The sequence below is a fragment of the Bombina bombina genome, chromosome 3 (assembly GCF_027579735.1).
Source record: "Bombina bombina isolate aBomBom1 chromosome 3, aBomBom1.pri, whole genome shotgun sequence".
NCBI lineage: Eukaryota > Metazoa > Chordata > Amphibia > Anura > Bombinatoridae > Bombina > Bombina bombina.
Genome location: NC_069501.1, coordinates 804583929 through 804610300, shown reverse-complemented (window position 1 = coordinate 804610300; position 26372 = coordinate 804583929). Strand labels below are relative to the sequence as shown.

Genomic DNA, 26372 nt, shown 5'->3' with positions numbered 1-26372 from the left:
AAACGTTTTGAGCTCATACGATATGAAAACTTGACAACGCTCCATTACGCCTCAGTACACTACAGCGACAATGCATGTGCGGATTTGGGTTTCAGTAAGAACATTCTAACACACTAAGGAGAGGTACACAATTGTATGACAGATACGGAACCGCATTTTTGTGGAAGCTCGCTTGATGTTGCTTGCTGTCCGGACTGTTTGCTTTGCTGAAAACTGACTTTGTGTTTCCTTTTGTCATTCCTTTTTCCTGCACATTGAGCAGGGGTATTATATAAAAAATTGTGTTGACAGATACGGAACCGCATTTGTGGAAGCTTGCTTGATGCTATTTGCTGTCTGGACTGTTTACTTTAATGAAAACTGACCTTTTGCTGCTTCTTTCCATTTCTTTTCCTGCATGCCATGATTTGCACTTTATCCTGCTGCATATGTGTTTGTTGCCTAACTAACTAATTGCTTCAATTCAATTAATAAATTCTGTAAGTAAACTTGCACTAATAAGCACTTTCTGAAGAAGAAAAATCTTGGAAGTTTTTGGAACTGTCTCGTATGTTAAGCACAATTGGGCTACTTATTTCCATGCCTGCCTAACATGCATAGATCCCCATGGTAACCTGCCCAGAAATTGCCTGTTAATATACAGGGTTTGGTGCAGCAGGGTGTTGCATGTCATGAACCATGTATTTGGGATGCGAAAACTGCCTATATTAATATTTGCTATGTGATGCTATTCACTTTTGTATTTTATATGTCACTAATTGTATATATATATATTTTTTTTTTTTTCCAGAGGTATTTGTGTGTTTACTATGCCACAGTAACGGATTATGCCTATCAATGAATGTGAATAAAATAAAAACAATTTATTATTACTATTTAAGAGTGTTGATGTCCCATTCTTTACATATAAGGCTTATTATATCCTTGGTATCTATCTTTTTTAGTTTAAATAAATATAGTTCCATTGGGTCTGCACCGCTATAACTACTTTTTACTATATATATAAAATTGTTGAGCTGGTTCAATAGTTTATATCTGTTTCCCATTCAATTAGAGCTGGGATTTCCTCTTGGGCCTTTTGAGAATGAGGCCTCTATGGATTAGATTGTAGGGCAGCTACCTGGTCTTCCTTACATACTTTTTCAATATTTTTCAATATTCCTCTAAGTGAATTGTGTGATCCATGAGCGACTCCCATGCTTGGAACGTAGGAACTATTCGTGACTTCAAAGTGACTGCTATCAGAGACTTTGCAGTATTTAATGCTAATTGTACTAGTTTCCTACGAATTGTACACTTGCACCGTGGGAGTAAGTTCAATAAAGCTGTATGTAGTTGGAATTGATAGTCACTTTTTTGATTGCTGATGGTTTTGATGTTTTCCCCTATTTGTAACCAGAAGGGCTCAATCTTATTGCACGCCCACCATATGTGAGACATGGAGCCTTTACTGCCACATCCTCTCCAACATAAGTCAGATGCCTACGGATATATCGCCTTGATCCTAACCGGGGTGAGATACCACCTCGTCAGAACCTTGAAGTTTAGCTCTAGTGACCTAGCTGATACCGATGATTTTTTTTGTGTTATGAATAATGTTTTTCCATTCCTTATCAGTTAACTCCTTGCCCATTTCCCTATGCCATCTGTCAACATAGTCAGGAGTATCAATCAATTCTCTATTCAATAGAGCCTTTTTTGCCCATGCTAATGTGTGGCGCAGTGGTTGATCTTGCAAGCATTGTTGCTCGAAAGGGGTAGGTTGTCTAATCATCTGTTCTCTATCTGTTGAGGTGGCTAAATAATGGCTAAGTTGATAGTACTTCAACCATTTTGTAAAGGTACCGCCTAATATGTCTCCCAAATCTGTCCTCTGTTTGAGTTTAATACCACTTAAAAATGTATATATAGGGGCAGTTTTCCCAATCATGTTGTGTATTCAGTATTTGTTCTAACCCTCCATGTAATTCTGCGTTAGGTGAAACTGGAGACATAGGGGACCTCAAGGAAATTCTATGATCATTGCTTATTAAACTATCCCATAACTCAGACATGTTGATATTGTGGGTAGGACATGGTCCAAGGTGGTTTGTAAAGCATACAATTTTAAGAAACTTTCTAATTTACTCCTTTCAATTTTTCTTCACACTCTTGCTATCTTTATTTAAAAAGCAGGAATTTAAAGCTTAGGCGGCAGCCCGTTTTAGGTTTAGCGCCCTGGATACTACTTGCTTATTGGTGGATACATTTAGCAAACCAATAAGCAAGTATAACCCAGGTTCTCAACCAAAAATGGGCCAGCTCTTAAGCTTTACATTACTGCTTTTTAAATAAAGATAGCAAGAGAACGAAGAAAAATTTATAATAGAAGTATATTAGAAAGTTGCTTAAAAGTGCACGCTCTATCTGAATCATTAAAGAAAAAAATTGGGTTTAGTGTCCCTTTAAGCCTTTGGCTGGGATGTCTTTGTCTCCTCCTGGTGGCCAGATTCTGTACTTCCCACAAGTAAGGAATGAAGCCGTGGACTCTCCTCATACAGAACGAAAGGAAAATATCTGGTAAGCATAATTTATGTTTTTTCAGTCAGTCTTAGAACTGGATTCTATGGGAGTACTAGTCCCAGTTCCAAAGTTGAAACAGGGCCAGGGGTTTTATTCCAACCTCTTGTTCCCAAGAAGGAGGGAACTTTAAAGACCTGTTCTAGATTTAAAGACTTTAAACAAGTTTCTCAGGGTTTCTACTTTGAAGAACAAGACAATTCGGACTATTCTTCCTCTTGTTCAACATCTTGGGTAATTATTGATTATGGACTTATGGACTCTAACCACCTTTATGAAAGAAAATATAATCTATGCTTACCTGATAAATTTATTTCTTTCATGGTGGTAAGAGACCCTTTTTTTATTTTTATTTTATAGATTTTGATTATTTTTTATTATATTGTTTTTTTCTGGTGGCAGTTAAAGTATGCACCCCCCCCCCCCCGCTCCTTTTTGCTCTTATCGTTTACTTCCTTTCTTTTTCTCCTTGCTTGGCTATACATTAGACTAGTTTCTACTAAGGTTGGAGGGTTTTTAAGTGCTTTTGTAGTTTTGGGAATCTTTGCCACCTCCTAGTGGTAAGGAGGGGGAATTCACAAAAGTAATTGCTCATTGTCTCAACACCATGAAAGAGAGAAATTTATCGGGTAAGCATAAATTATATTTTTATTTCTATAGGCACCGTTCTGGTATGGTCTGTATTAATAGTATTAATATAGTTGCCTTCATGTGGTTCCGGTTTACCTGTGGAAATCCTTTTATTTCATGGGATGATTAAAGATTTTTTTTTTTTTTCTCACGGCACAAGCATATTTTAGGGTATCTATATATTTAAGTCACCAATATCCCTAAGCCATTTTATGGGTGGAAGCATCCTGTAGTTTTCATTAACAAAAAATTGTTGGACCTGGTTTGTTGAATTTATGGTTGTATATTTCTTTGACATCCTGTTCATGGAGATAATGTTAGGCCAAGAAGTATGCTTACTTTTTATGGCACACAAGTTAAACTGTTAACAATTGGCTATTACGCCTCACTTAAAGGTGTAAATGCTGAAAAGTAAATGGTTACATTGTTCTGACCTGGACCTGTTTTGGAGTTGTTGTTTTTGTTTTTTAATTCCTGCTCCAATGACTTGGGAATAAAACTACAGCTTCTCCAAGAAGATGTTAACTGAGGTGTGTGTTGCTGCTCTTCCACCTAAGCTATTATAATTCTGGACACATTGAAAGAGGAGGATATACCAGACCTCTAGGCAACCTTGAAAAGACCATGGAATTCCAGGAAAAAAGAATAAGGTCTCCACTGTAGCATGGACATTGAAGTATACATTTTTATATAAATAGTTTTAATTCATCCTGTCAATAGCTATGCTTAAGATAGAACTCTGGAATCCTGTTTTTTCTATTTATAAATATTACATTCAGTTTTCTTTCTTTGTGACAGCCTCTCAACATTTGTCCTCTCTCCATAGAAAATGCTGAACTCACAATTTATTTTGCACTTACGTGTATGACCTACAACTTTTCATTTGCATATTTTATACTGGTTTTTGGATTGATAGACTTAGAGCCATGGATACACCAGAGGAGAGCGTCTGTATTGCTGACACATAGATAACCTTCATGTGAAGGAAGGTGCCTTCTATGCAGTATGCAGCTCAATGCAAAAACAGGGTTTTTAATAAGCGTCGTCTGTTCTCTTAATCCTTTCATCACAAATATTTGCTATCATTTGGGAACTGGTCAGTCAGATGTATTTTTTCAGGCACTGGCTTAAAGGGACATGATTTGTTCTTTCACGATTCGGATAGATTGCGCTATTTTAAACAACTTTACTTTTATTATCTAATTTGTTTTGTTCTCTTGGTATCCTAGCATGCCTAGGTAGGCTCAGCAGCTGCTGATTGGTGGCTGCACATATCTGCTCATGTTATTGGCTCACCAAATGCTTTCATCTAGCTCCCATTAACGCATTGCTACTTCTTCAACTAATGATATCAAGAGAATAAATCAAATTAGATAATATTAGTGATTTGGAAAGTAGTTTAAAATTGTATTCTTTATCTGAATCATGAAAGAAAAAAAATTGGGTTTCTTGTCCCTTTAAGACCATAGTTTTGCCATACTAATCCTCCTATGTGATATAAAGCCACTGTTATAAAATTGGCAAGGCACATGTTTTACTTATGCACAAAGGAAGATTTCAGTGTAATTGTGTACAGTACTCTGGTTAAAGGGACAATGTCCTCTTTGTTGTGTTCCCAATGATCCGTGTTACTTACTGGATTGTATTAAATTGTTTACAAGCAGCTCCTTTGTCTTTTTTTGTAAATTGAAATAGCTGATTTTGCCTGTTGAATCTGCTACCTATAAGGAAAATTTCAGAAAAGCTATGTAAACAAGAGCTAGCAAAATACACTCCTTGTGGTACGTGGGTAAGATATGTACTAAAATGTTCATTGTTCACTCTATATATTTGGCTTTGGTGTGCAGGCAGAGATAAGATAAGTTATTCTATGTGTAAGAAGTGATAAGAAATAGGAGGTTTTATCTCCTTACAAGCTGCACAGGCAGCTATTTTATATACAACAATAAGCCTAAAGTAACAATGTCCTATACATGTTATTCTTTGTAGCTGGTATAACAAGTCATTGGAAACACATCAAAATTAAACTTGCATGATCCAGATAGAGCATGTTATTTTACGACATTTTTTAAATTCACTTCTATTGTCAAATGTGCTTCGTTCTCTTGGTATTCCTTGTTGAAAAAGAATACTCACACATCCTACACTAGTAGTGGGAGCTAGCTGCTGATTGGTGCCTGCACATATTTGTCTTTTGTGGCTAACTCGATATGTTCATCTAGCTGCCAGTAGTGCAATGTTGTTGCTTCAGCAAAGGATAATAAGAGAATGAAGCAAATTTGATAATAGAAGTAAATTGGAAAGTTGTTTAAAATTGTATGTTCTATTCAAATCATGAAATACATTTTTTACGTTTTCTGTCCCTTTAAGTGAAAACATATTTTATAGTACACTGTCCATTTAAAATGCATATACTGCTATATGCTTATGTACAGACAATTTGGCAAGGCTTTGTTTGTGTGGAGTTCAAGATGCAAAACCTAGTACTATGAATAAATTGAGGTGAAGGTTATTAATGCCATTACAACCACAGATGTACCTGGGGTTGCCACCTCGGCCATGATTTCCTGGACACTTATGAGTTACACATGCTGCAGGGTTTGCAGAGAGGAACATGCATTGTGCTGGACAGCACAGAAATAGTGATACTGGACAGCATTATTCATGTTCCTCTCTGCACACCCTGCAGCATGTGTAACTCATAAGTGTCCAGGAAAACATGGCCGAGGTGGCAACACTAGATGTACCCCATATGTCGGCGGTTGTTAAACAAGCTATTTTATCAGGCTTGTTTATAGCGCATGGCTTTGTGATGTCAGCAAGACATATATGCATTACTAGCACAGTTTTGCCACTTCCGGCAAAGCTGCGCTAGCAAACTCCTTAACGTCAGGGTGCGTTGGTAGTTAAGGGGTTAAAGTTTTCATTTTACAGGTTTAGTATGCTATGTTAATTACCATGCACACGTTAAATGCAGTAAAGTGTGTTGCACAACAAAGGATTCCAAGAGAGCTAATTAAATCTGAAAAATGAAAGCGTAATTTTGAGTTTCATGTCCCTTTAAGTTTCAGCTAATTAGTGTCCTAAAGGTAATGTGAGAGAAAAAAAAGATTTTTCTGTATGGAAATAAAAGCTAAAACAGAGCAGAGTGAGCTGATGGGCTTTTGTTGTAGATAACTAAAAGGGGTCATAAACAATCGTTTTTTATTTAGAATTTCACTCTCCCCAAAATAGTTCATGTGCTGCAATGTGTATTTTTCATTAAAAACAAACAAACAAACAACAATTGCAGTAATTATAACTTCTTTGTCTCCTTTTAGATATGGTATATTTAGTTCAGCCTCTTTGACTGGAGGCAAATAGGAAAAGCTTGCAAAAAAATTGAAGACATTGTATAATGGTCTCCTTTTGCTTAAAGGGACAGTCCAGTAAAAATTAAACTTTCATGATTCAATATCACTGCAAAAAGAGAATCTATGCTGGTATCTGATTACGGTTTTAAATCTGCACACTTTCTTATTTCATGTAACCGTTGTTTAGCAACAAATAATAATAATAAAAAATAATTATAATGCATAAAATTGCTCTAATTTATTAGGGCGTTTTTATAAGTGGAACACTCCAAATCCTGGATGTGTATAACTGTGATTAAACCTTTTTTTAGAAAGGCTTAAACAGATAGTGAGAAACTATGTTTAATGAAATAGAGCATTTTATTTTTTACATTAGATTGTCCCTTTAATGTTATATTACAGCTCTTTTTTATTTTTTAAATAGTTTTGTATTTACTTACACCTGTTTTCTCCTTACTTGTTTTTCTCCTCCTTAATAGCATTTAGTGCCAATGGAAAAGATGTGATTGTAGATTTTCCCCAGCAGTCTCATTGGACAGGACTGTTGTCAGAAATGGAGCTGGTCCCCAGTATTCACCAAGGAGTCACGTAAGTATTCCCCCTTGTTCTTGTTAAAAAGTAAACCTAAGTGTTTGATTGCTATTCTTGTTAGATGCCCTAATATCGTTGTCCCTCATTTCTTGTGTTCTCTTAAATTGCTATTTGACCTCATCTGATGAGATTAATGAGAGCCTACAGATGATGCTGTTCTTTAAATGTTTGTGAAGATTGTTACTTGTTGTGGTGTTACTTCAAGGAGTGGAATAGCTTGGTTTTGTGCAAATGCTGAAAAGACAAAATAAATTAATGGAGTTTTACAGAATTCACTATGATTTAGTAGTCTGTATAATACATAAACAGAGATGCACATAACAGTTCAACCTCAGATGAACTATGGGATATATATATATATATATATATATATATACACAGGTGGCCCTCGTTTTACAACGGTTCAATTTACACCGTTTCAGAATAACAACCTTTTTTTCCAGTCATGTGACTGCTATTGAAAAGCATTGAGAAGCAGTGCATTTATTAAAATAGCCAGTAGGTGGAGCTGTCTGCTTGTGTTGCAGCAAAGCCAAGCAAGCGGAGATTAATCAGTTTAACCAGACCTGAGCTATCAAGCAGATTTCAAAGAAACAAGATCTTCCTGTCTATAACTCAGTCCATATTGGAATGCATAGAAAGAACTGTTTGCAGAAAAATGCAAGTGAAGTCTGTGTTGTGTGATTATTTTATTAGGTTTATAATGCTGTTTAGCATTTAAAGTCTTCATTTCAAAGCTTTACAAATAATGTATTAGGTGTTACTTATGACAATTTTGAGAGGGGCCTGGAACCTATCTCCCTCACTTCCCACTGACTTACATTATAAACTGGGTTTCAATTTACAATGGTTTCGATTTACAACCATTCCTTCTGGAACCTAACCCTGGCGTAAACTGAGGGCTACCTGTATGTATGTATATATATAACTGTTATGTGCATCTCTGTTTATGTATTATACAGACTACTAAATCATAGTGAATTCTGTAAAACTCAATTAAGTTATTTTGTCTTTATACATATATATATATATATATATATATATATATATAGAGAGAGAGAGAGAGAGAGAGAGAGAGAGAGAGAGAGAGAGAGAGAGAGAGAGAGAGAGAGAGAGAGAGAGAGAGAGAGAGAGAGAGAGAGAGAGAGAGAGAGAGAGAGAGAGAATTACCGTATACATTTACACCTTGAAGTGCAGTTACTCTAAAGCAGGGGTTCTCCCATGGGGGCCGCTTGAACTGAGTGAGTGCTCCGAAACTGGATATACTAGGACATGGAAGTGACATTTATCCAAGTAGTAGTAAATAGTTGGAGTTGTAGCCCACAATAGACGTACACAGTTGTATATTTATCTTGTGAGTACCAAGTGAAGTGATCATCTTGGAACTGTATAGCAATGTAAAAAGTGATATTTACCCAACGCAGTGTGTGGTGGGAGTCTACACTGGATGCTTTGTCTTTGTATTTGTCTTGTGAGTGCCTATAGAGAATATCAACTAGTTACAACTCTTAGAACCTTAAAAAAATTGACAGGCCAAATAATGGTTTACCTATTAAACAAGGGAGGGCCAGATGAAACTATCTTGAGTGCCACATTTGGCCCTGGGGCCTGTACTTTGAGACCACTGCTCTAAAGTGTATTTATTTTATTTTTTTGGGATTTTAGATTTTCAATAGATTTGTCAATCTCTATCATAAGTGTTATGAGACTAATAGCTGCTAATGTATCGTGTTTTTTAATAAATACTTTTTGATGTACTTTTGATGAGCAAGCAAGTATGATGTCTGGCAAACACTGTAATTTGTGGCATATGTCATCTGTGGACTTCTTCTTTTTTTTTTTTGTACTGAGATAAATGTTGTTTTGAAAGAAACAGTTGTGTTTCCTTTGTTGGTTCACCTAATATGTGGTATTTCTGTATTTTGGTTAAACTATTTGAGGATCTTGCATTGCTTTTATTCATTTTAATGCTCTTGTTATGTTCTATATATTGGTCATAGGTGTGATGGATGTCAAATGTTTCCAATTCATGGATCACGATTCAAATGCCGTAATTGTGATGACTTTGATTTTTGTGAAACTTGTTTCAAAAACAGAAAACATAACACAAGACACACATTTGGACGAATAAATGAACCAGGTACCTGCTTAATTTTATAAATTCTTATTATTTTATTTTGCTTTGTCTATCACTATAGTAGAGATTTTTATTTTCTCTGCGTGCAATAACAGGCCAATCGCCAGTGTTCTGTGGGCGCTCTGGTAAACAGCTGAAAAGGCGTCACAGTGGGCAAAGAGGGATGCTGCTTGATGATTGGTCCAGAATTGTTAAGAATCTTAATGTTTCTTCATCTGTCAATCAAGCATCCCGTCTTACAGATAGCAGTGACCAGTGCTGGCAGTCATCTGGATCTCAAGGAAAGGTAAGTTTTATGTGGGCTTACTGTGTCTTTAAAACTGCAACTGTACATTTGGTGCCTGAGCTACTTAATAATGCTTTCCCTTTTTCACCAGTATCATAGTTGGTATACAGGAAGTTTAACTAGCGCCTTGTTTTTTCTCCCTCATCTAACAGCATTGGATACGCTTGGAGGTTTTCCCAGATGTCCTGGTTCACAGACTGATGATGATTGTGGATCCAGCAGACAGTAGTTACATGCCTTCCCTAATAGTTGTGTCAGGTAAGTATCACCATTTTTTTATTTTAAAAATTAAAAAAATATAGTTTGGCTAAAAAACTAACACCAGTTCATTATTTCATAGGTGGCAATTCCCTAAATAATTTGATAGAACTAAAAACAATCAACATTAACCCCACCGATATGAGTGTACTACTTCTCAGCGACTGTACTGAGGTATGTTGAGCTGAAAACAGTCAACTAGTGTTAATTACAATATTCATGAAGTCTGGCTTTGATTTGCAATGTAGCAGCTGTAAAATAAAATCCTAACTATCTTTGTCCTTTACATATAATAGTATCATCGGTACATTGAAATTGCCATAAAGCAGTGTCGAAGCTCTGGTATTGATTGCAAAATTCATGAACTGAGTATCATTGGACAAATTCGAGCTGAAGACGAGGACCTGGCAACGGTTCCTTTCCTAGCTTCAGATAATGAAGAGGAGGATGATGATAAAGCAAGCACTGGCAGGTGAGAATGAGAGAGAGGGAGGTCTGTTATTCACAAAGGGACCTTGTACTCAAAATATTTGTCTGTATTATCTTGAAATATTTCAAAATGTAATGCAGTGCTTTGTTTTTTTTTACATTAAATGTGTGGTGCCCCTAACAACTTGTCAGTAAAACTTTTATATTCTCTTTCTATGGAATATTAACTGCTGATCTTTCATATACATGATAGAAAAACATGAGAATACAATGTCCTTTTTACTGAAGATTTGTTCTACTCTTTAATCTTTGAGTACAGTATTGAATAATGTTAGTTGGTTGCTCGTCATGACTTGGCAAAAATAACATATTCTTGATCATTTTTTAAAGTCAAATAACACCTGCTTTGGTACAGCATTTTTATGTAGAATGAGTTTAAGAAGATAATACATTGTGTTCTGCTCTCTAATGTTTTCAGTTTTGTGAGAAAAAAAGCAGCTGGGTTAGAATCTGCAGCAACAATACGCACCAAGGTTTTTGTGTGGGGCTTAAATGATAAAGACCAGCTGGGAGGATTGAAAGGATCAAAGGTACTCTGTCTTAATCATTTCACATATTTATTTTATATACAGAATATTCTTCTACTTATTCAGTATTCTTAATGGGACGCGCAACTCAAAATTGAAGCGCATGTAAAGCTATTTCAGTTTTCAATAGACACCTTTTTCTAAGATATGTATTGGCAAAAATGCTCCTAGTGAATGCTTTCACTGCTTCAGTGTTGGCTTTTACGATGCATGCAGCATATGTACATATGCCTTAAGCACCTGCATTCAAACATTGTGCCTGCTAAGAGTGCATATATTGTGATGAGTTACTTTCAGCATAATCACTGACAGATACATGCTGCTGCTTGCTTTCTGATGTGTTGTTTTGACTATGCTGAGATTCCATTAAAAATAGAAGCCCCATTTCTTTACCTTCTAAATTTTAAATTTCTTTACCTTCTTTTTTTGTTTTAATTGAAAATGCCCTTTTGCATATGGCAACAATAGGATATGTTGCATAAAAAATGTCTAGATAAATATTTCCTATGTACTATGAAGTTGAGAAGAATGTGATAGTTCTGTTAAGTATTGTAGCCAAGACACTGATGAGACATTTTAAATATATTGTCATAACCTGTGCAAAACAGAACAGACACGTTTTATACACAGCTTAAAGGGGCATTAAAAACGAATGAAAGCATTGCTTGAATGTTTTATTCAAAGCAAATATTAGCCTGAGAATAATTTGTACATGTATTTGTAAAAATTATATTAGTTGTTTAAATATTGTAAAAATTGGTAGAAAGCAAGTAAATGAAATTCTCCCTTTCATTTTTTTTAAATTGCTGCTCTTATAAAATGAATTTTGCCTAAACTTTTTTAGGTTTTGCTTGGCATCTAATCTATACCAAGGGGTTCCAATTCCAGACATGAGCACGTTTTTAGAATCTATTTAGAATCAGTAGACAACACCTAAAAGACTGTCCATAAGCAAAAGCAATCTTATCTTTTCCATTTACTTATCTAATTCCTGTGGGAATCACTTTCTAAAAAACTAAATGCACTCTTCCCAAAAGACCTAAAGGACCATTAGATAAAACTGCATAATTGATAAATGCATAATAAAAAGAGAATGCAAAAGCATTTAATCTAAATTTCAACTAGTAGTTGTTTTTTTTGCGACAGATTTCAAAGCAAGTTTCATTTCCCTCCCCTTGCATCATGTGACAGCCATCAACCAATCACAAAATGCATATATGTAAATACTGTTGAGTTCTTTAATTTGCTCAATAGGAGCTGGTGCCTCAGAAAGTGTGCCTATAAAAATAAGTGTGCACATTTTGATAATGCAATAGAAATGGGAAATTGTTTAAAATGACCTGCTTCTGTCTGAGTCATAAAAATGTAATTTTGACTTGTTCCCTTAAATAATATGAAAAATAATTTTGCAGATCAAAGTGCCTTCATTTTCTGACACACTTTCAGCGCTAAATGTTGTTCAAGTAGCTGGTGGATCCAAAAGTCTCTTTGCAGGTATGTTTGTTGTTTGTTTATATTAAATAGCTTTTAGCTTTTGTTTTGTTTTTTCCCTTCACTGTTTTGTGCCTCTCTCCGCAGTTACTGCAGAGGGTAAAGTGTATGCATGCGGTGAAGCCACTAATGGAAGACTGGGATTAGGTTTATCTAGTGGTACAGTGCCCATCCCTCGTCAGATTAATGCCCTGAGCAACTATGTAGTGAAGAAAGTTGCTGTTCATTCAGGTGAAGACTTTGGAGTATTGAATTATAGAAGATAGAAATCTGAATGTGAATACTAAATTGAGAACCTTTTGAACTAGAAAAATGTTATACTATTGGTTGATTTTTTAAAATTTTTTTTTTAACGTGTAGCTTTCATAACATTTTTAACTCTTTCAGGGGGAAGACATGCAATGGCTTTAACTGTAGATGGCAAAATTTTCTCCTGGGGGGAAGGAGATGATGGCAAGCTTGGTCACTTTAGCAGAATGTAAGCTTTCTCTTGCTTGAATACGATTCGTAATTATCTGCTCCCTTGAATGGTTTGTCTCATACGTTTCTTTTTTGAATTCAAGGAGGTTCATGTTCTGAACCTAAATGGAAATTTTGATGCAAAAAAAATGACATGCCCTATTTTGTTAGGGAATGTAACTTTAGCTTTAAAGGGACAGTCTACACCTTAGTCATCTTAAAGACTTAAATTATATTAAGCTGTAAATAGCTTCCTGTACCCCTTTCTATATCATGGAGCAGGAACAATAAAAAAGCTATTTTAAAATGAATATTGTTTTTGGCTACTTTGAAATGGCTGCCAAGTTCCGCCCACTGATGACATCACAATCTGGGCTACATCTAGGCACTTTGCTGAATAGCATTGGCAGTCTGTTGAATCCAACTAGTGAGCCTTTTGTGGTTGGACAACATATGCAATCCAGATCGTGATGTCGTCAGTGGGCAGAGCTTGGCAGCCATTTCAAAGTGGCCAGAAACAATATTCATTTTAAAATAACTTTTTTTTTTTTTCTTTTACCATTCTTGCTGCATGATATAGAAAAGGTGCAGGAGGCTATTTGTAACTTAAAGGGGCAGTCTAGTCAAATTAAACTTTCATGATTCAGATAGTGCTTGCAATTTGAAACATCTTTCCAATTACTTTTATCATCAAATTTGCTTTGTTCTCTTGATATTCTTTGTTGAAAGCCAAACCTAGGTAGTCTCATATACTAATTACTTAGCCCTTGAAGGCAACCTCTTATCTCAGGACATTTTGACAGGTTTTTACGGCTAGACAGCGTTAGTTCAGGTGTGCCATATAGATAACGTGCTTACTCCTGTAGAGTTACCTAGAAGTCAACACTTATTGGCTAAAATGCAAGTCTTTCAAAAGAACTGAAATAAGGGGGCAGTCTTCAAAGGCGTAGATACAAGGTGATCACAGAGGCAAAAAGTATATTCATATAACCGAGCTGGTTATGCAAAACTAGGAAATGGGTAATAAATGGATTATCTATCTGTTTAAACAACAAGAAGTCTGGAGTAGACTGTCCCTTTAATCAAAGGTAAGACTTTAAGATGACTAAGGTGTAGACTGTCCCTTTAATGTTACTTGTTTTCTATGCATTTAACTTCACAAAAGGGTTAGACAAATAGCTTAAGTCCTTAGTAACCACAGCACTTTTGCAGCTCCTTAGCAGGAATTGGCCTATGCAGGTATCTGCCAATCACTGGCTATGTCCTGCCAGACAGGACTTTAGCTATTAGTTAAATGACATGCTCTGTCAAATTACAGCATGTACTTGCATTAGCATGTCCCTTTGTATAACAATATAAAGTGATCTGTATAGAATTGCGTGACATATTATATTTTAAGGTTATTTACAAACCCTCATGTTTTTGGTGTAGGAACTGTGATAAGCCACGGCTAATAGAAGCACTAAAAACCAAACGCATCAGAGACATTGCCTGTGGCAGTTCTCATAGTGCTGCAATTACTTCCAGTGGAGAACTGTACTCATGGGGACTTGGAGAGTATGGCCGCTTAGGCCATGGGGACAATACCACACAGCTGAAACCTAAAATGGTAAGATAAACTAAATATATACATGACTACCAGGAAAAAGGTGAAGTGTTTTACAGCATGTTTAAGGTATGGCGTAGATCCAGTAACAGGCATGAAATTCACATTTGCATCACTCACCTGCAGACTTAGTAAGACAAATATAGGATAAATGCTTCAAATAAGAACTACGTATTTAGGGTGTGCTTAGACTTTTTTCTACTACTATATGATGATGATCTATATTCAAGATTTATACTGGCTGAGTGGTGCACCATTTTTACCTTTTTTCCCAACATTCAGTGGTCTTAGTGTAATTAGGCAAAGCGTATGAAACAAGGTATAATTAGAAAAATTAATTGAAACTGAACACCTCTTTAAATATAATGTTCTTTTAGTATTGTATATGTTAGGCTGACTGATGTATATATTTTTTTTAATGCATATATGTATATAATGTGAGTTATTGCACATGCTCAATAAAAGCTAGTGCCTTGGAAAGTGTGCATGTAAAAAACACATTATGCACTTGGGTAATGGTAATGGAAGTAAATATTATTATTTATTTTTTTAAATTAAATGCTTTATCTGAATCATGAGTTTGTTTGTGTGTCTCCCCCTTTAAGGGAGATTGTATCCCTTCCTTTATTTGTTTTAGAGCTCAAAGCAGTTTTATGATCTAAAGACATGGTTATCCCTTCTGCATCATCATCATGTTTGTATTAAAACAGATGGTGAGATACTGTATGGCCAAAAGTATGCAGGCAAGCGAGGCAACTGACCATCACACAATTTTGAGCTTTTTGGACATCCAGGTTCAAAACCATGGTCTGTAATATGGAGCCACTTTGTGGCTATAAGACAGTAATGTGTCTGTAGGAGTTTGTGTCCATTATCCCTTACCATATATACAATACGTACTATGCATGCTAGTAGGTAACGTTCTCTGGCATCCACCACACTCAGATTCTTCCATCAGTCTGCCAGATACTAAAGCATGTGTCTTCACTCCAGAGAATAAGTTTCCACTGCTCCAGAGTCCTTTGGTGGTGTGCTTTTCACCACTCCTGACAACACTTGGTATTGCACATGTTTATGTGAAACTTGTGTATAGCTGCTCGACCATAGATGCCAATTTTGTGAAATTTGGACGCACAGTTATTGTGCGCGATGCAACAGGTGACGATTCATTTTTACGTGATACATACTCAAGCACTCGAAAGCTCCACTCTACAAGTTTGCGTGGTCTACCACTCCATGGCTTTGATTGCTGCTAAACACTTCACAAGAAAAGCATTTACAGATCTAGAAGGGCAGAAATTTCACAAATTGATTTGTAGCAAAGGTGGAATCCTATGACCGTGCCACTTTTATAGTTACTAAGTTCTTCAGTATGACCTATTTGCCAATGTTTATCTATGGAAATTTCATGGCTATGTGCTGGATGGCATGCTCGTGCTAGCAGTGGATGTGGCTTAAACACGTCAACTCAGTAATTAGTAGCAGTGTCCATGAAATGGCCATATATTTTATATCAACTGGTAGGGAAATATTCACAGCAGACCTGCTATGCAGGAAGCTGATGGTGCCATCAGGTGATCAAAACTTTATATCAAGACAATTTTCTGTTCATGTTCCAGATCATTTGAACCCATTGGTAAATTTAAAAAAAAAAAAATACAATAAGGTGCCAACATAGTGTATCAAAAGAGACAGAAAGCATATTCTTCAAGGCTTTAAAGAGCATACTAACCACCATGAAAGCACACAGAATCTCACAGGCAACATGTTAATACTTACTATCCAAAAGAGAATGTCCACATATTTGGTGCAAGTTACAGCTGTTTTTTAAATAGAATATAAATAGTTACATTGGCAGTTTCCATTTTTCTGCTGAGGTTTTGTGACTCAAGAGTAATAATTAACCCTTTTGTTATGTGTTTGCAGGTAAAGGTGCTTCTTGGCCACAGGGTAATCCAGGTTGCTTGTGGAAGCAGAGATGCACAAACTCTGGCACTGACTGATGAAGGTAAGGAATTTATCTTTATCCAAGCTAACATGAAAATAAACCTTAATACTCTGATAATGAAATGTACAGAATATTTATCTTTAATATGAGTGAAAAGGAACAAAATAGACAAATAAATCTTAGCTAATTCTAGTGCAACGATAAACCATATATCTTATTAGCATTTAGAATTAAGTTCCATTTATTTATATGTTCTGTTTATTGGCCTGTCTTATATGGGACTAGAGGAATACCACTATACTTTTTTTTTTTTTTGTAAAAAAGTTTTTAAAGACACCACTGTTCATCCACCTAATATTAGAGATAGGAGAACATTTAATTTTCTGGTAGAAAATTAGCCTTTTAAGTTCATTAATATGCAGATCGCATAGTATTACAGGTGTATGACTTTTCATATTGCTACCTTTTCAGGCATGGTCTTTTCCTGGGGTGATGGCGACTTTGGGAAGCTGGGCCGCGGAGGTAGTGAGGGATGCAACATTCCTCAGAACATTGAGAGACTGAATGGTCAGGGTGTGTGCCAGATCGAATGTGGTGCTCAGTTTTCCCTGGCTCTAACAAAATCTGGAGTGGTGTGGACATGGTAATAAGGCAAAATCTAAAGAAATATTTGTTTTTATAATCATGCTATTATGTGTTTTGTAGTGGAAGATAATGCACATAACCTACAGTTTGTCCTTATTGCTAACTTGATAAAAAATGTTGTAATAAATAGAGGTAAATAGAAAGCTTTGGTCTGCATTACGAATACATTTATCTAATAAAAGAAACCCCTGTCTTCTTTATATAATCAGCCAAAATGTGAGGGAAATGGGTGATCTTAAAATCTTACATCACACCAAAAAAGTGTGTGTGTAGTTGCACATACCCCAAAATTATTTCTTTGGTTGATCAGAAAAACATTTTTATAGGGAGTTCTATTGTTCTTGGATGACTTCTTATGAATATTCATTGTATAACATATTCCTGTTACTGTTTTTGTTTTATATTTTCAGGGGTAAAGGAGATTATTTCCGTCTGGGCCATGGTACTGATGTCCATGTCAGAAAGCCACAAGTTGTAGAAGGGCTAAGAGGAAAGAAGATTGTTCATGTAGCAGTTGGGGCACTTCATTGCCTTGCTGTAACTGACACAGGGCAGGTAAATTGCACATTTTATTCATTTTGGAAAGAAAAAATCATTGTAACTAGAACTAAAAAAAATAATAATAAAGCTCAACTATTTTGTTGACATTTACGGACAGGTTTATGCCTGGGGCGACAATGACCATGGACAACAAGGCAATGGTACAACTACAGTCAACAGAAAGCCTACCCTTGTGCATGGGTTGGAAGGTCAGAAAATCACACGTGTTGCCTGTGGCTCCTCTCACAGTGTGGCCTGGACAACTGTGGATGTTGCAACACCTTCTGTTCATGAACCAGTCCTTTTTCAAACAGCCAGAGATCCTTTGGGAGCATCATACCTAGGTAATTCTTAGTTCTGCTTTTCATTATCATTCTCTAAAAGCTGATTTTTCTGAGAATTTACAGTGAGAATTGTTTTGTAACAATATATTGGGATTATTTTCTGGCAGTAATATTGCATTTCCACAAATTGCTGCTTTCATGCACTTAGAAAATATATAAAATTATTTGTATGTCATCCATTGTTGTCTTTAAAAGGACTCAGTCATCAAAAAATATGAAAACTTTATTTGTCGTTTAATATTAATTTCCATGAAGGTATTTTGAGTGCTTTCTTAGGGGCATCCATTTTATAAGGTCTATTTGACTAGATTTGTCAAATTCAAACTGTAGGCAGTACATATTACCTTAGTATGTGTAATAAAAGGGCAGATGATGCTTAAACCTTTCCATCCACCTTACATTATCATTGTTTTTTCCTCTATTGTTATATTCACTGTTCGATTTCTACCTTGTTTTATCTTTTTGTTTAAGGGCACTTATTTGTTTTTATATAAATATATATTATGGAAAATACTGATTTATTTTGATTTTTTATTTAAAAAAGTTAAGGGGTGCAGGGTCATTTTGATCTTCACAGGGGGTGCAGGGCTAGGGTATTTCAGATGCATAATGTAGGTATGTGACAATGGGTCTGCAGGGCTATAGGTTCTGATCAGTGGTCTCTTGTGTGTATATGACTAACAGGAAATACAGGGTCAGGAGTTTAAGCACTAGTCTCATGTGTTTTGTGGATGTCAGTGGGGCCATAGGGAGATGTTGTGTGGAGATATGACTCTCTGGGAGGCTCCAGGGCAAGGGAATATTATGATTTTTGTGGCTATATGGCTGACAAAAAACTGCATTGTAATTTGCGTGTGATATAACCTTTATTAGAAAGTGCAGGAGTCATACAGGTTCAGTTAGAGAACAGCACCACTGAAAAGTATAAAAATGGAAAATAAGATCAATTATTTGAGCTGTTAGCAGTAACTTAAAGAAAATACTTGGTGTGACTGGGTTGTGTAAAGTGTACTTGTAACTTAGGTGACTTACTTGATTGCCAGGCAGCAGTGTTACACGGAGGAGTGAAGAGGAAAGTCTATTATCGGTGGGAACAGAGCCACAGAATGGAGCAGTACTAATAACTAACTGACATCCACTGTTTTTAGATGTGCTGAGGGAGGGTGGAGTTTGATGCACAGCATAACAGGAAGCAGCTGAGTGAGAGACTGCAGAGTTATGTGCTGGATGAGTGAGGTGTGTAAATATGGATGGCAGAAGACACAGGAAAAGGTTAACACAACCGTGTAGATAGGGACGCTATCACTTTAAAATTGTGCAATTCTGTACAAGTGAAGACTCAGATACTTAGTGTGAATAGATGCTCAAATTCAGTATAAATACAATACAATATTGCAATGCATTGATGAAATGTAAGTTATATAGATGTACTATAGGTTACAAAAATGACCAAATATTGACAAAATAAGTATTTAAACTTAAAGTCCAATAATTATATGTGTTGTAAGACACACAAACATGGATAGGCTGCTCTCTTCAGGAAAAAAGGCCTTCCACTTCGAAGTATATCTAAGAAAAGAAGGCGCCAAAATAGCGTAATTCTGCAAAGGAATGGCTGAATATATAGACTTAAATCAAATATACTCGCATGTAATCAAGCACTGTAACGTAGTGCATACTGGGCAGGCTGGATCTTGAGTTGTCCGGCAAAATTCTCCTCAGGTGTCTATGACAAATGGTGCAAAAGAGTGTGTTTCACTCTGAGATATGCTCTATAAAAGAAAAAATCCTCACATAGCGTAATACTGTAAAGAAATATTATTTGACTGGTAGGTGGATAGTTTACACTCACTTGTGGTCTAGCACTGTAATGTAGTGCAGACTAGGCAAACCGGAACCTCTGAGTTATCCGGTAAACTCTCCTCCACAGGCAAATAAAACCAGGTATGTTGTTCGTCTTTCAGCTCACTCGCAGACTAGAAAATGCAATTACCTCTTACAGAATAATTATTGTTTGTGAGTGGAAAATATGCATAAGTAAAAAATAGCAAGTAATTATAAAACTTAAAAAAGAAGTGTCTATTAAACACAAAAATAAAGCAACGCGTTTCTCAGTAATGTTGCTGTTTCCTCAGGCTGATAAAATGGATAATTACTTGCTACATTATATACACATGGCTAACTAATCGGAGAGCCAGAAAAACACACACACCCTTACAAGTCACATGACTTAGTAAATGGTGTGTGTTTACAATAAAGATTGGTATCATAATAGTTTCATGCAGCATACAAACTATATATCTATTATTTGATTAAAATTATTTTAATACGTTAAAACTTAAAAATACTTTAGTATAGAAATTGACTAAACTTATAGAGACCATATTGTGTATCTAAAAAAATATATTTATGTATACTCACGAACTATTACACATATCTGTCACACATTTGTAGATACTAACTAGATAATAATAATTTACTTTATTTTTACTTATTATATAATGGAAGGGCCGTGTTGCAACTCCCTGTACAGATATATATGAATTATATTGTATAAGCTATTTTAAATCATTCAACACTAATGAGAGTGACATCAAACTGTCAGCAGATCGCTTATGATCGGTATTGTGTGATTCTAATCTAATATCAAACATATGTAAAAATATGATGTACGTGGTAGAGAAGTGCAAAATTGTAGAATTGGTGTTCTTACCATTAAATTAATAAAGTGATCATTGCACTACATTTGAGTGTCTTATACTAGTCAGACACATCACTGTTGGTTCATGCCCGTATTGGGGGTGTGATTAGTTAACCCTCAATTAATATGGGTATCAATATGTAAATAGATGACAACAAATTATATATATATATATATATATATATATATATATATATATATATATATATATATAATATAGCAGGTGGTACATTACGAAATTATCTGTAATGATTGTGACAGATATAAGTTACTCACAAGGTATTTTTACATATGTTTTGATATTAGATTAGAATCACACAATACCGATCATAAGCAATCTGCTGACAGTTTGATGTCACGCTCATTAGTGTTGAATGATTTAAAATAGCTTATACAATTTATAATTCATATATATCTGTACAGGGAGTTGCAGCACGGCCCTTCCATTATATAATAAGTAAAAATAACGTCAATTATTATCTAGTTCGTATCTACAAATGTGTGACAGATATGTGTAATAGTTTGTCAGCATACATAAATATATTTTTTAGATAGACAATATGGTCTCTAAATTTAATCAATTTCTATACTAAAGTATTTTTAAGTTTTAACGTATTAAAATAATTTTAAACAAATAACAGATATATAGTTTGTATGCTGCATGAAACTATTATGATACCAATCTTTTTTGTAAACAAACACCATTTACTAAGTCATGTGACTTGTAAGGGTGTGTGTGTGTTTCTGGCTCTCCTATTGGCTTGCCATTTGTATATAATGTAGCAAGTAATTACCAATTTTATCAGCCTGAGGAAACAGTAACATTACTGTGAAACACGTTGCTGTATTTTTGTGTTTAATGAACACTTGTTTTTAAGTTTTATAATTACTTGCTACTTTTTACTTATGCATATTTTCCACTCACAAACAATAATTATTCTGTAAGAGGTAATTGCATTTTCTACCCTGCGAGTGAGCTAAAAGACATACAGCATACCTGGTTTTATTTGCCTGTGGAGGAGAGTTTACCGGACAACTCAGAGGTTCCGGTTTGCCTAGTCTGCACTACATTATAGTGCTAGACCACAAGTGAGTGTAAACTATCCACCTACCAGTGAAATAATATTTCTTTACAGTATTACGCTATGTGGGGATTGTTTCTTTTAAAGAGCATATCTCAGAGTGAAACACACTCTTTTGCACCGTTTGTCATATACTCCTGAGGAGAGTTTTGCTGGACAACTCAGAGGATCCGGCCTGCTCAGTATGCACTATGTTACAGTGCTTGATTACATGTGAGTGTATTTGATCTAAGTCTATATATTCAGCAATTCCTTTGCAGAATTACGCTATTTTGGCACCTTCTCCTTTTCTTATAGATATACTTTGAGGGGGTAATTAATGCTGCTGTGGTTAAAGGCACTTGTTTTATGATGAAGTTATGCAATATGAAAAATAAAAATGGAGCTGAAACTATTTTGTGGCAATACTGAATGTGAAATAAACAGATCAGCATCACCTACTGGTCAACCTGAATAACACGTCTCAATACTAAACATTCAAGTGATGGTAAACCCAAGCGTATAACAAACACTAGGATTTACCATCACTAAAAATAAATATTAGTCTCAGTGTTTTGTACAAAATAATGCTAAACTCACCCTATCTGTAAAGAAAGCATATCGCTAACACAGCACCTCCAGCCACCCACGGCACAGCACTTTCTTCAATGGGGGTGACGTTTCCAAGTGTAGACCAATAGCCGTGCGTGTCAACTGACATCCTAGCACGTCTAGTGGTGGAAACTTTACCTCATTGGAGAAGAGCGCTGTGCCATGGGCGACAGGCGGCGCTGTGATAGCGATATGCTTTCTTTACAGATAGGGTGAGTTTAGCATTCTTTTTTACAAAACGATGAGAGGAAACTGTTTATTTTTAGTGATGCTAAATCCTAGCGTTTGTTATACGCTTGAATTTACCGTCGCTTTAAGGTAGTCATGCAATTGTGTGCTTGCCTGACTGCACTATACTGTCAAAATCCCACATAAGTCATTTATCTATAGGAAACGTATGTATTTGCAATAAGAGGGTTCCTTTTCATAATTTGAGTGCTTGTGTGTTAAACACACTTATTTATAATTTTTCATTTACAGGTGTTCCTTCCGATTCAGAATCCTCGTCTTCCAACAACAAAATAAGTGGTGTGAATAATTCTAAACCAAACCGTCCATCTCTTGCTAAGATTCTACTGTCAATTGATGGGAACCTTGCCAAACAGCAAGCTCTCTCTCACATACTGACAGCACTACAGATTATGTATGCCAGGTAATGTCTTGTTTTTATATGGATGGGGTGCTCTTATGTTTTACAAAGATTTACCCATGTATGCTGACCAAGGCTCATTGCAGGGTGGATAAAAATCTAGATTCTATTTAAGATACATTATGATCTAAAGGTTATTCACCCTGAAATACAGGTTTGTTTTTATTTTTTTATAGCTAGATGCTGTATATCCATAGCTGTAATGTTTAAAGGGACGTTAAACCCATTTTTCTTTTTCTTTTATGATCCAGATAGAGTATGTGATTTTAAACAACTTTTCAATTTACTTCTATTCTCTAATTTTTTTGGTTCTCTTGATATCCTTTGTTGAAATGGATTACCTAGGTAGACTCGGGAGCTGCTGATTGGTGGCTGCACATATATGCCTTATGTTATTGGCTCACATAATGCTTTCACCTAGCTCCCAGTAGTGCATTGCTGCTTCAACAAAGGATACCAAGAGAATGAAGCAAATTAGATAATAGAAGTTAATTGGAAAGTTGTTAAAAACTGTTTGTTCTATCTGAATCATGGAATAAATATTTTGTGTTTTTCATGTTCATTTAATTTCTTTGGTAAATTGATTCCATTAATCCATTCACAGTGTCGTGCTCTTCCATAGTTTTCTTTTAGATTATTTTCAGCAATTTTTCTGTCTTGAATATATGATCACATATTGCTTTGTAGTTCTCAAAACTGTGAATTTGTGTCTGCAGAAATAATATGCCCCTTCTTCACAGCAAAAGTTTTATAACAAAAACATACAGAGTTGAGAAATAGATCTTAGAGGGACATAATCATGAAAGAAAACTTCTGGGTTTCGGATAGAGCACACAAGTTTTAGATTTTACTTCTATTAGCAAATTTGCTTTTGATATCCTTTTTGAAGGAGAGCAATGCTCCACTGGGGCCTAACTGGACACATTGGGTTACACAATGACAAGCAGCTTGCACACAGAAGTGAATTGCTTCTGAGCCTACCTATGTAGGTTATATACAGTATATAAGAGAAGTAAAAAGGAAAATAGGTAAAAATTACATGTTCTTTCTGAATCCGTTTACCCAAAAACGTTCTCCCCTTTAATTTGTTCCCAGTGATCCATTTTACCAGTTACATTGTTTACAAGTAGCTCCTTTACCCTTATGTCAGCATTTGAAATTAGCCTGTGGTATCCACATCTATACTGTAAGTTTCTATTGATATGCATTGTAAACAGTCAGCAGAATAAATTGCACTCCTGGTGGGGTGTAGAAGAGATAACTAATGAAATTATAAATTTCCATTAATCTAAGTATTGGGCTTTGGTTTACAAACAGATATAAGATAAGGTAGCAAGTGTGCGTACACAAAGGGATAACATAACAATATAATTTTACCTGCAAGTTCAAACCATTGTATTAGGCTGTAGTTTCAAAGCACAACACCAGCTATTTCATATATACAAATACATTTGAAAATGCAATTTCTCATACATTCTGTGTTTTGCAGCTGGAAAGCTGGAAATACATTGAGGGAAAAACAATTTTACAGTATACAGTCACTTTAATTTTGACTTTACTGTCCTTTTAATGCCATTGCTCCCTTACAAATCCGTAAACAAAATCAACCCATACTAAGTTTCATGTAGCGCACTGAATAGAAGATTGTTTTGAGTGAAAAAGATCTGCACAAGGACCTAAGTGTGAAGAGGGCGCGGGCAAGAATTAAAAAAGAAATGTTACTGTTTAAGTTAAATCAAACTATTTAAATCATTATTATGAAGCTAATGGTTATTTTTCTAAAGTAAAATAAAACTATTAAAATTGTTGTTAAGGTTATCATTATTTTTCTCCTTCCAATAAAGTTCAGCTGAAAAGTTGATCAAATAGAAGTTATTAACCTATTAAACTTGAGATAGTTCATATCCCATAATTTAATTTATTTTTATGATCTATCTATGCATATCTAATGGAATATAACCAAATCAGTAATGGTCTAATATAACTGGAAACATAATCTGAAAAGTTTTTCTGAAAATGAAAAGTATGATTTAAATTGTGATTTAAATCAGTGTTTCTCAACTCTAGTCCTCAGGACCCTTAACAGGCCAGATTTACATTATATTTTATCTAGAACACAGGTAACATTATCATCTGAAGGCTGAGATCAGGTTAGTAAACATGGTTACTGATCAGCTGATTATTTAACTTGTGCTCTAGTTAAGATATAATGAATATCTGGCCTGTTAAGGGTCCTGAGGACTGGATGGAATTAAAAAAACACTGATTTAAACCTGATTTCTTCTGTTATGTGTGATCAGTCCACGGGTCATCATTACTTCTGGGATATAACTCCTCCCCAACAGGAAATGCAAGAGGATTCACCCAGCAGAGCTGCATATAGCTCCTCCCCTCTACGTCAGTCCCAGTCATTCTCTTGCACCCAACGACTAGATAGGATGTGTGAGAGGACTATGGTGATTATACTTAGTTTTTATGACTTCAATCAAAAGTTTGTTATTTTACAATAGCACCGGAGCGTGTTATTACTTCTCTGGCAGAGTTTGAGGAAGAATCTGCCAGAGTTTTTTACTATGATTTTAACCGGAGTAGTTAAGATCATATTGCTGTTCTCGGCCATCTGAGGGAGGTAAAGGCTTCAGATCAGGGGACAGCGGGCAGATGAATCTGCATTGAGGTATGTAGCAGTTTTTATTTTCTGAATGGAATTGATGAGAAAATCCTGCCATACCGTTAAAATGACATGTATGTATACACTTCAGTATTCTGGGGATGGTATTTCACCGGAACTACTCTGCTAAAGGTCACTAATACTTTTAATAACTATTTATCATGTTAAACGTTTTGCTGGAATGTAGAATCGTTTACATTGCTGAGGTACTGTGTGAATAGATATTTGGGCATTATTTTCCACTTGGCAGTTTTTTGCTTGTAATTGTGACAGTTTCGTTTCTCTTCACTGCTGTGTGGGAGAGGGAGGGGCCGTTTTGGCGCTCTTTACTACGCATCAAAAAATTCCAGTCAGTCACTTTTATTTTTCCTGCATGATCCGGTTCATCTCTGACAGATCTCAGGGGTCTTCAAACTTCTTTGAAGGGAGGTAACTTCTCTCAGCAGAGCTGTGAGAATTCTTATAGTGACTGTGCATAAAAACGTTGCTTTGTACTTTTTATGTCAAATTTAATTATTGTTATTTTACTAATGGGAACAAACCTTTGCTAAGAGTTGTGTTGTTTTAAAGTTTGATGCTATAACTGTTTTTCAGTTCATTATTTCAACTGTTATTTAATCGTTTAGTACCTCTTTGAGGCACAGTATTTTTTTGCTAAAAAAGATTATAACCAAGTTGTAAGTTTTTTGCTAGTGTGTTAAACATGTCTGACTCAGAGGAAGATATCTGTGTCATTTGTTCCAATGCCAAGGTGGAGCCCAATAGAAATTTATGTACTAACTGTATTGATGCTACTTTAAATAAAAGTCAATCTG

General features: G+C 35.5%; 1 protein-coding gene across 4 annotated transcripts in view; it reads left to right on the top strand.

The window, feature by feature from the left end:
• Positions 1-26372, top strand: part of HERC2 (HECT and RLD domain containing E3 ubiquitin protein ligase 2) — a 733063-nt gene that overhangs the window by 386431 nt on the left and 320260 nt on the right. For all 4 annotated transcript variants that reach the window (XM_053707729.1, XM_053707727.1, XM_053707730.1 and 1 more), the window contains exons 51-66: positions 7022-7130; positions 9134-9273; positions 9366-9556; positions 9709-9814; positions 9897-9988; positions 10111-10286; positions 10722-10833; positions 12243-12324; positions 12409-12552; positions 12709-12799; positions 14212-14389; positions 16313-16394; positions 16806-16977; positions 17390-17534; positions 17638-17863; positions 22718-22889. In XM_053707729.1, coding sequence (XP_053563704.1) covers positions 7022-7130; positions 9134-9273; positions 9366-9556; positions 9709-9814; positions 9897-9988; positions 10111-10286; positions 10722-10833; positions 12243-12324; positions 12409-12552; positions 12709-12799; positions 14212-14389; positions 16313-16394; positions 16806-16977; positions 17390-17534; positions 17638-17863; positions 22718-22889 — 2218 coding nt within the window. The remainder of the gene's footprint in view (positions 1-7021; positions 7131-9133; positions 9274-9365; positions 9557-9708; positions 9815-9896; positions 9989-10110; positions 10287-10721; positions 10834-12242; positions 12325-12408; positions 12553-12708; positions 12800-14211; positions 14390-16312; positions 16395-16805; positions 16978-17389; positions 17535-17637; positions 17864-22717; positions 22890-26372) is intronic.